Source organism: Anoplophora glabripennis, unplaced genomic scaffold (genome assembly GCF_000390285.2).
Source record: "Anoplophora glabripennis isolate ALB-LARVAE unplaced genomic scaffold, Agla_2.0 scaffold640, whole genome shotgun sequence".
NCBI lineage: Eukaryota > Metazoa > Arthropoda > Insecta > Coleoptera > Cerambycidae > Anoplophora > Anoplophora glabripennis.
The window spans coordinates 72,452-83,447 of NW_019416735.1; the positions used below are offsets into that span (position 1 = coordinate 72,452).

The 10,996-nt window shown below is 29.9% G+C and overlaps 1 protein-coding gene across 2 annotated transcripts in view; it reads right to left on the minus strand.

Annotated features, from left to right (window-relative positions):
• LOC108911052 (peptide transporter family 1) overlaps positions 1-8,466 on the minus strand; it is a 26,236-nt gene extending 17,770 nt beyond the window's left edge. The window contains exon 1 of one of the 2 annotated variants that reach the window (XM_018715878.1): positions 8,378-8,466. In XM_018715878.1, the coding sequence (XP_018571394.1) occupies positions 8,378-8,387 (10 nt within the window). In that variant the 5' untranslated portion in view covers positions 8,388-8,466. Of the gene's footprint in view, positions 1-1,946; positions 2,026-8,377 lie in introns of those variants that run through there. The other variant, XM_018715877.1, reaches the window with a different exon arrangement.
• Positions 8,467-10,996: the final 2,530 nt, after the last annotated feature.

Sequence of the window (10,996 nt, forward strand, 5' to 3'; positions counted from 1 at the left end):
TTTTACTCCCTACAAGCTGTCTGAGAGTCACTTTTCGCTAAAATTGATGGTTTTCCCTGCAAAGTGAAAAAACTGTTTTCCTCACTTATTTGTTTAAATAGAAAAGTTAGCTAATAAAAGTTTTTGACTCACGAGATGAGAAATGTCTTGTATTATGTTCCTTTAGACAATTTTACAATAATCTCGCGGATAGGACTTTATTCGAGTAAAAATTTAATTTGCTTGGTTATATACCTACTTACTTATCTGTATTTTATATTTCACGATTTTCTAGCAGAATTTAAGAAGCAATCTAGCGCGCCTCGAATCAGCAGATATTGGACAACACTGTGAGAAATTATTTACTTCGTGACCAGCAACTGGTGCGGAAATATTTGTCTTGAAATGTGGACGATGAAAAATTACATTTGAAATATTATATTATTTGAAAAAAAACCATACCTCATCAGGGATCGAACCCCGAACCTTTAGATTAGTAAGACAACGCGTAACGCTTTGAGCCACAAGACCACGTTTATTTTCTTTCGATAACCTGGCTTATATAATTAACGTTGTGCCTCTTGTGATATAAACAATAATTATAATGAATATATTGGCAGACGGCTGGATACCAGTAATAATATTATTGGCATATTTTGAAGAATTATCAAAAACAAAAAAAAATAAATTGTAGCATATTTAAAAAATACCAGTTTAGAGAAAGTATAGTGCTGTATTTTCCATGGTAATGATTTATATATTCGTGAAAAAACTGTTTTCTTCACTTATTTGTTTAAATAGAAAAGTTAACTAATAAAAGTTTTTGACTCACGACATGAGAGATGTCTTGTATTATGTTCCTTTAGACAATTTTACAATAATCTCGCGGATAGGACTTTTTTCGAGTTTCTCTTTTATTTTCGCTAATTTTCCTGGTGTACTAATGAAATCACTGGTAGTCTCAGATTTCTCTCTACATTCTCTGGCGTGGTAGAATACCGTTAGCCGTTAGTTTAAAATGTCTACACTATAGCTACTGTTGTTGTACAACTAATTAATCGCTTTTTGGGGAGCACTGATTTTGGCAAATTTAGTATGAGGAGTCCAGGATGCCCTTTGGATAAGTAAATGCTCTAAGAGGCTAAAAACATCTAGATCTGGTTCTCAAAAAACGCAAAAATATGCCTATAGTTCACAATAAAGCGGTCTAATGTAGACAATTAATTAGAGATAATAATGATTTATTACTACTGCTCTCGAGTTCTGTAGGGCAACAAGTCTGCAAACAGTCTATACACGTAATTAAAACTGATCTCGGGTAGTTGTTTGCAATGTTGTTAAGCAAAAATGAACGTGTTACAAATCTAATATTAATGAACTCCAATGAAACAGCCAGTCATGCTCCACTCATTGTACACTTGTACAGTCCTTCAGTCTTCAATAAAGTTAATTAAAGCCTGCCACATATTAATAGATCTGATAAGATTACTAAAACAGCAACGTTAATTCGGTTTCCATATTATTGCTGATAACAAGACAATACGGTTTTGTGCCGAAATAGCCCTGTAGTTTGTTTTTAAAACCAAAATAAAATCCGCGTAAATATTTATTTAAATTAAATCGTCAAAGGACCTTGGAGGATGAAATCGTGGAAAATAGCATTGTCAGATAAGGTCCATATTTCTGATCGTCGTATCACTGCTATAAAATAAATACTGTAAATTATTGACGGCCTTTTTGTAATCCATTTCGTATTTTATCAATTATTTAAAGTCATTCGCATTTTGAGGTTAGATAATACATACTAAAGTTAAGATAAAGTCCTTAATAAAAGATCCATCAAATATTTGAAATGTCAGTAAGATTTTTGAATTAATAATTACCAAAAATATGTGTCTAATAAAATGAAAATTGATTCATGTGAACTTACAACACAAATGCACAATAAAGAAGATACATAGCTTTACCTTTTCCTGTGACAAGTTCAAATGAAGCCGTATAGTCCTTCTGATTGGTCTTCGCGTGTGACATTTTTCTAATAATTTCGCTTACAATAACAGAACACGACTGAACGATTTTTATGTTCACATATCACACATAGTATCTAAATCATTGTAAATATTATCTTATTTCAATGGAAGATACCCAAGCCCAAGACTAATAGCAACAATTATTAAATTGTGTGGTGAAACTTGTGAAATTCTGTGTTGCTGCACCTGAGCATTGCTTCGGTTACTGACATTTTTTGATTCTGTCTGTCTGGCACACAAAATGTAAGTCATTTTTTGCAGAATATTGGTGTAATTTTATCTCTTAATGGATTTTCAATAGAAATTATCTATATTGTTGTATTTTTATAACGGATTCATGTTTAGAGTAAAATATTTTTACAATCACCTAATCACATTGAAATCGTAAAAATGAAGAGATAAAGCAACGTTATCAGTGACGTAGAATAAAAATACAGTATTGTTTCTGTTCGCTCAGTAATATGATCCATACCCTTCAGGACTTTTCAGGATACAAAAAATTAACCTTTAGCTTAAGACTCAAGGCTAAGTTGAAAATATTAAATAAAAATTTTATGTCCGAATATGGGGTCAAAAATATTTTTCGATGTGTCCTTTGCAGTTCATGATCTGTACAAAAACGTTTCAAGTAAAATTCGTAGAATATAAGGTCAATGTCACATTCAAAGTCACTAGAATACTGGTTTCTTAGTTTCCTATAACTTTTATCAAAACTGAAAAGTTATTGAGGGAGTTCGGGACTTTTTGAAACTACCTGTATACGTACTACGTAGAATTCACTTCAATTTGTTTTATTAAGCTTGTAATTAGTCTACCTCGTCAATTCACTTTTTGATTACTTTTGTGTTGAGTGTATTTTTAGATGGATGTCAGATATTAGATCGAGATTAGATAACACCTTTGTTTCTTTGAAAAGATGTCTTCAATTTTGAAAAAATTAATTACGTTGTTGCATCATCTCCGTCCGACATGTTACTTTTCATTGTATCCAACACATTTACTGATTATTTCGATTTACGTTTTAGAAATTCAGTCTTGATCAAGAATATATTTCAGTTAAATTAAGGAAAGGTAATTAGACAGTAGAAGTTGTTAGATGTATTTGCTGCAGATTTTGAGTAAATATTCTTTGTTTGTTTTCCTTCCTCTTTTAGTTTTAAGCAAACCAAGAGAGGGAGAAAATTAAAATTATAGTATCTCATCAATTAAATAAAAGAATAACAGTTGTTTATGGCAAACGAAATTTGTCTAATATCTTAAAACATGGCTAGTGGGTTACATACATAATCAAATCTGGCCCCCTTATACGAGATAAGATAAGATTTAAAAACTGCAGTGACTTTCAAAACATTAAATATAACACAATGGTAGACTTTATTTTTATTTTCTAAGTACAAAAATAAATATTTAAAGAAACTGGAACAAGGTTAAGAACATGACACTTAAACGAATTTCAATTGTTTGATGTCGTCAGCCTATTTGTTACGTATAACAAGAATTTCAAATGTCAATTTAATTTTTGAATATTTTTTAGTTCAACTATGATTTTGACTAAAATGTGGAACAAATTTACGTTCAGAAAAAATGTTTAATTTCTCTTATAAGGACGAATATCTAGGAAACGTAGCCAACAAGCTTCTAAGTACTCTAATAAGTTGACAATGTTATTAAATTGGACACTATCAATAATTGTTCTTATTAGGTACTGCCTTTTTCAATATTAGATATTCATATCACTAATAGATGTAGCCAACAAGCTTCTAAGTACTCTAATAAGTTGACAATTTTATTAAATTGGACATTATCAATAATTGTTCTTATTATGTACTGCCTTTTTCAATATTAGATATTCCTATCACTAATAGATGAAAAAAATGAATTAGCCTAATTACAGGGTAGTTAATTACCTGCCATTATATAAATTAGTAATAATATCTAAGCCAATTAACACCGAAGAAAAGTTATTTGCTTGGTGCCAATCAAAATAAAATGATATTGACAAGCTTATATAATTTTTGGAGCTTTCACTTCCAAAAAGTTAATAACCTGATTGAAATACAAACATCCTTAGGCATATTTTTCACCAGTTACATATAGTCGTGAATGTTTATTATATAAATGTATAAAAATGATGGTAGATTAACGTTAATTACATTAATTCTTCGCTGTTCATGCTGATCGGAATTTTATTCATTCACATAATTTTTAGAATGTTGTAGTTATATACGAATAAGTACAAATGACATTGGGTACGCCACGAAGACGAACAAAATACCCTAGGATTTACAACTGGGACTCGGTCACCACCATAAATATGTTTACCATAATCCGCCGTAATATAAACGTCAATCGGATTTTACGATTTGTAATCCATTTAATGGGCCCCTATCTGACAGAATAATAACATAAATTGATGTAGTATTTACAACAAAGCGTTCCAAATAAAGTTGGGATTAGTCCAGTTGTATTTTTACTGATAAATTATGCGAAATGTCCAGAAAATGTAGAGGGGGATTTTCCATTGTTTTTATTTACGTTTGTCGGTTAAAAAAATTACTGTTACAACGTTCTACTATACATATTTGTAAATCGAACTGATGAAAAGGAAAAATTTTTTCGATTAAAAACAGAGACGCTGAGAAAAAAGTGGTAGGATTAACAAGGTTTTACTTTAATAATTTTTATTGACAAGAAGAAACTATATATCTTCGTTTTTCTATCCAGCTACGTGTCAAGAATTTAAAAAAAAATCAGTTTTTAATTTTTAATTTCTAAATCCTATGTGATAATTTAACCAAATTCGATGTGTATATTTAGTATGACAGTACGTACGAAACTAAAAATTATCAGTTTTAGAAACTTACCAGTGGCGGAGGTATGGGCATTATCCATCATTATTTGCCATTTGCCATTATCGTAAAAATGCATTTGATCAAATAAATAAATCTTGTTGTTAATCGGTTTGGAATACAAAAATGTAAAGAACCAAAAAATGAAGATAATACAGTGACGCATATGATGACTTGTTTTATTTGTAATATTGTACAGGGTGACAATTTCTTTTTTTCGCAAATTATGATCGATGATACCCACACCTCCGCCACTGGTAAGTTTCTAACGCTAATAATTTTTTATTTCATACCTACTGTCATACTAAATATGCACACCGAATTTGGTTAAATTATCTCAAGCGGTGTAGAAATTAAAAATTAAAAACTGATGACCAACTTAACCTCATTTCTCAACGAGCTGTATAGCAGCTGTCAGTTTCAATAACGTTAATGACTATATAACTTTATTTNATATTAAGGTAAAGTAAGCTTGTTTTATCAATATTTTGTTAGCTATTTAATTACGATTTAATTGTAAAATTAAAGTCAAAATTCACAAATTATTTTCAAATTATTATTTATTGTTAAAAGATTTAAAAAAGGATAAAAAGCATTTGAATTTATTACAAAATTCTCAAAATTAAAAAATATTAATAAAAATAATGCGGTCGATAAAATTAAAATTTTAACTTCTTGAACTTTTAATATATAGGTACCTAAAGTTTTTTTATTATATTTATTACTAATTTTATACAAAAAACAATCAAAATTAATTAAAAAGTCTCATTTTGTAGATAATTGTATTCCCTACAAGCTGTCTGTGAGTCACTTTTCGCTAAAATTGATGGTTTTCCCTGCAAAGTGAAAAAACTGTTTTCCTCACTTATTTGTCTAAATAGAAGTTAGTTAAAAAAAAGTTTTTGACTCACGAGAGATGTCTTGTATTATGTTCCTTTAGACAATTTTACAATAATCTTGCGGATAAGAATTTGCTTGATCTATACCTATTTATCTGTATTTTATATTTCACGATTTTCTGGCTGAATTTAACAAGCAGTCTAGCGCGCCTCGATTCAGCAGATATTTGGCAACACTGTGAGAAATTATTCACTGCGCGACCAGCAACTGGTGCGGAAATATTCGTCTTCAAATGTGGACAATGAAAAATTACATTCGAAATATTATATTAATTGAAAAAAAACTATACCTCAGCAGGGATCGAACCCCGAACCATTAGATTAGTAGGACAACGCGTAACGCTTTGAGCCACGAGACCACATTAACTTAATTTCGATAACCTGACTTATATATTTAACGTTGTGCCTCTTGTGATATAAACAATAATTATAATGAAAATTTCACAATAGTATTTTTCAGCCAATTAAAGGCCTGTATTTGGTAGAAATACTATAGCAACTAAGAAAATTTCCGGAAATTTTTCTCTTCCTTGGGGTAAGGAGCATGAAATTACACTGGAAATTTTTTGACATTTATAAATAAAATGACATTTATATTTAACTTCAAATTTATTCTATCATAATTTAATAAGTACAAATCATTTATAAATAATTATTTACCACGTATGTACTTTTAGTAGTTTTAATTAAAGCGTCCAAATGTTGCTGAAATTCCTCAGCCACGTCTTCTTTTCTTAATGGGGAATAAACAAGCACACATTCACTAAAATTTATAAAATGTCTATGTTTCAAAAAATAAATGTAGTACTTTGAAACAATCTTATTCTGCTGTGATCCACGAAGAGCTCCATATTTCTTACACACAAGAAGCAAATGATTTTTAATAATCCCAAACAAGTTTGGCGAATAAATTTCTGGCCCGCATTCTTGTAATAAATACATTAAAAATTTTAGGTTCCGATGATACATTTTAATTTCACTAACTTTTTTGCAAAACTTGCATAAAACGTATTTCTCAAACCGCTCCATTTTTCAATTGTACAACACAACGATTTTAAAGAAAATGGTCAAATAACGTCAAAAGTCACGATTACCTTGTTTGACATGGATTCCATGGCCTTCTTAATAATATATACATATGAATTTTATTGATATTACATAGTGCTTAAGGTTCTTTGTAAGAAAATATATTTCTACCAACTTTAGTAAAATGNAAAAATTTTGTACTCAACAACGCCGGGAAATTGATTTTGAAATTCTATGAAACATTCCTCAATAGAATACTTCCATATTCCATCAATCTTGCGTCCATTTCTAAAGTAGGACTCTATGATAAACATTTTTTGTTCTCGAGAAAACACCATTTTAAACGCTTTTTAAAACGAAAATATTCAAATTGATAGCGGCGATATAGCGCTTTGACAGATGACGTTTAATCATTTGCTATACGCTACGCCCTACGTCCAAATTTTCAGAACCAACTTGACCACGTTTTTATTTGAACGCTCGTTATAACAAAAAAACCCTATTTTTTGCGACAGAATAAGCCCCTGGATTTTTTACCTCTACTTAAGAAATACCCTGCTCATAGGGTATATTCTAATTAAAAATATTTGGAAGATAAAAAAATGCTGAAGAAAATCGTTAAGTGCACCCCCCTAAATAAATGCACGAACTGTGACATGTACATACATTTGTGGAGAATCAGGTACAAATGCTTTACACCAAATTTTAATAAAATCGCACGGACGCTTTTTCTTGTAATAAGAAAAACAAGATTTTTCTAAATTCCATTATCTCGAAAAGTGACACGTATTTGTAGGAACTTATTTTTATTCATTTGTGACAAAACCTGATATAAAAGCTTTGGCTATTATTGTAATTGGGATCTCAGAAACTTTTGAGGGATAGAAAAACGGTTAAATGGGAAAAGTTTTAGTCTATTCTGTTACTAACTTAATAGCCGTCGCAAACTAGTTTTAGCTATTCAGATTTTCACGATATTTCAAAAAAGAGATTCAATTTTTATATTTGTAGGAACTTTATCACAACAACTTTTTGTATGGAATTTTTACAATTTCAAGAAACAACTTTTCAACATTTTTCCTTTGTGGGCGCTATATTGAATTGTATGCTAAATGGAAAAAACATTTTTAAAGTTCTCAAAGATTTATCAGAATTACAAACAAAATCAGTAATTTACAGAAAGAACAGGGAGTATATTGATGATAATAAATTGGTAAAATTAGAGCATACGCCAATTTTATTGCGACAATGGGTAAGTTGTTTGAAAATTCTTATGACAAAAATACGTACTTCTAAATTTATATGCGACAATAAAAGATGAAAAATATATTAATTTTTGATTCACACTGTAGTAAGAAGAGAAATGATCTTTAGTCTCACTATAAAAAATTTATAACAGTATTAAATTTGAGTATTTTATCACAATTATAGTCCTATGTTAAACAATAAATAATTATTGATTATCGTTGGCAATTTCCTACAACTTTATTTAAAACCATATCAGGAATTTTTTAGGTGTTTTCTAAGTTTTCCCTCAAGTTTAAATAAATTTCCATGCATAACCACAAGCATCTCAATATTATATGGTACTTACCTGCTCCCATCCCGATAAGTTATATAGACCACCCACTTCACCCGGTACTTTTGAAAATGTGGCGTAAACTAAGAGAAAATTAACTTAGATCTTTGTTTGTGTCCATATATCTTATCTACATTAATCAGACGAGAAGCTATTGTATTAGTAGATAAATGGTAATCAATAAAAAATAAAATCAACGAACGATTTGTAATTCTACGACTTAACGATTTAGCCTGCCTTGCCGTTTGTTATCATTTGAAATTTCTTATTAATTTACGACCGGCCTTGTTAATCGTAATTAGGGATTCCATGGCTATGGTCGATTTCGAGGAATTGGTATTTTTTAAATCCTAGCGAGATGTGAAATTGCGACAGAACAGTAAGTACATCACGCAAATGACTACTGAGGAAAAAAAACACGTAGTTCAAGAATATTCATCGAAAGATTCCTTTTTTCACTCTTGCAAAAAGTTTGGTGTCTATATCGATCTGTTTTGAAAAAAAATATACAAAAGATGTGCATCCTGGTAAAAGTCTGGAAAATTTTTCAAAAAACAACGAAGTTATTAATAATTCTTTTTAAGTGATGATATTGTGGGAAACAGCTACTCTGCGGACTACAGCATTGAATGGCATACGCAATGTCTAGTGAACACCACAATTCATTAGCAGAATCACCATACAGATCGATTTCGAATTTATTATGTCGCGGTGTGCTACAAAGTATGTCATATCTTGATTGTAGTTTACCAAAATTGACTTGACGAATTGATAAAATAATTGTATGCTTTGATCTTTTGGATAAAATTGGTATTACTAGTATTTTTAAATTTTTCTTTTGCTCTAATAATCTACGTCAGTAATTACAAACTTCATAACACTGAATTATTTATTGTAAGTGATAATCGAATAATCACTGTTTGATTGATCCGAATTAGAAATATGTACCTACAATGAAATCTTCCGACAATGTAAACATGTTTGTATCTCACTGTAATCTTAGACGTAAGTATGTGTGTTCGTATTTGTAATTATTTAATTACAGATAACGCTTTTGTTAGGAAACGAAGTTGTAAAATTTTAGTAAATCCCGTTTTATTCGTACAGCCATGAACAAAAATGTGGTTTTAAAAAATGCTACGGTTTTTCGGGTTGGTAATATAATATAACAATTAACACCCTCACGAAAGTTCATGGGCGTAGCTAAAATTTTTGCTCTCTTTTTTACCTCTTCCAAAAGTTTGATTTCGATATCGATTTGTTTTGACAAAAATTATACAAAAGACGTGTAAAAGTCTCAAAATTTCAACTAAACATTTCAAAAAAACAACAGAGTTGAATTAATAATTCATTTTAACTGATGATATCATCGAAAACATCTACTCTGCGAACTACAGACCTGTTCAGCATTGAATTGCATCCTCAATGATTATCACATGACACCACTCGTTAGCAAACTCACCAGGCACAGATCGATGTGCTTATCTTGAGACATGTTTTGAGTGTCGATGAGATCCAATCCACAAAGTATGTTATATCTTAATTGTTTTTTTTAGTATACCATAATTGACTTGGCGAATTGACAAAATAATTTTTTTGCTTTGATCTTATGGATGAAATTAGTATTACTCGTATTTTTTTTTCGTTTTCTTTAACAAACTACGTCAGTAATTACAATTTATCGTAAGTATTACCTACCGATAATCGAATAATCACTGTTTAATTGGTCTGAATTAGAAGTATGTACTTACATTGAAACTTTCCGACAATGTAAACATGTTTGTAACAGTAATCTTAGATGTAAGTATTCAACTGGCCTGAATTTTTGATATGAGTTAGTTTGAGGTATATAATAACAACAAGTGACAGTAATTTTTTGTTCAACCCCCGGCCAAGGGTGAAAAAAGATAAAACAAAGGGGTTTTTCAAGATAACTCAAAAGGGGCAAGGGTTAGAAAAAAAAAGTTTCTTATAAAAGTTATAAGGCATACAATTCTACATAAAAATGGCATCTTGACTTTTTCTTGTACTATTAAAATTAACAGAGTTAGGGAGGTTAGAAGTTAAGGGAAGATTTCAGAAATTTAAAAAAATCATAACGAACAGAAAACCGAATGAATTTTGTATTTTTTTTTCAATCTATTCTAAAAATTGTAAAGAGACACGTATTTTTTTATCGGTGGAAAAACATATTTACGGGGTGAAATACACCCTCAAAGTTCGCCCCCCCAAAACAGTTTTTTCAAAATTTCTGGGGTTCTAATCAATATTTTGAAATGAAACAAAATGGAAATTACTTATGATAAAAAACAAATATTTCGCAAGTGATTCCGTGTTTGGGGGTTGCTACCCTTATTTTTTATTACAGAAAAACTATATTTTTTTATTTATAAAAAAATCATATTTACTCAAAAGGACTTAAAAATATGATTTATGTAAATAAATTGGCAAAATTAAATTGACCTGTTTCGGAATTTTCGTTAAAATCTCTGTTTAGGGGGATGACAAATTTGAAATTGTTATAACTTTCTTATTAAAAATTAAAAAATATATCTATTTCTCTGAAAAGAAAGGTTACATTTTTTAGAGTAGATCGAAAAAAAAAATACAAAATTCATTCATTTTTCTGCTTAT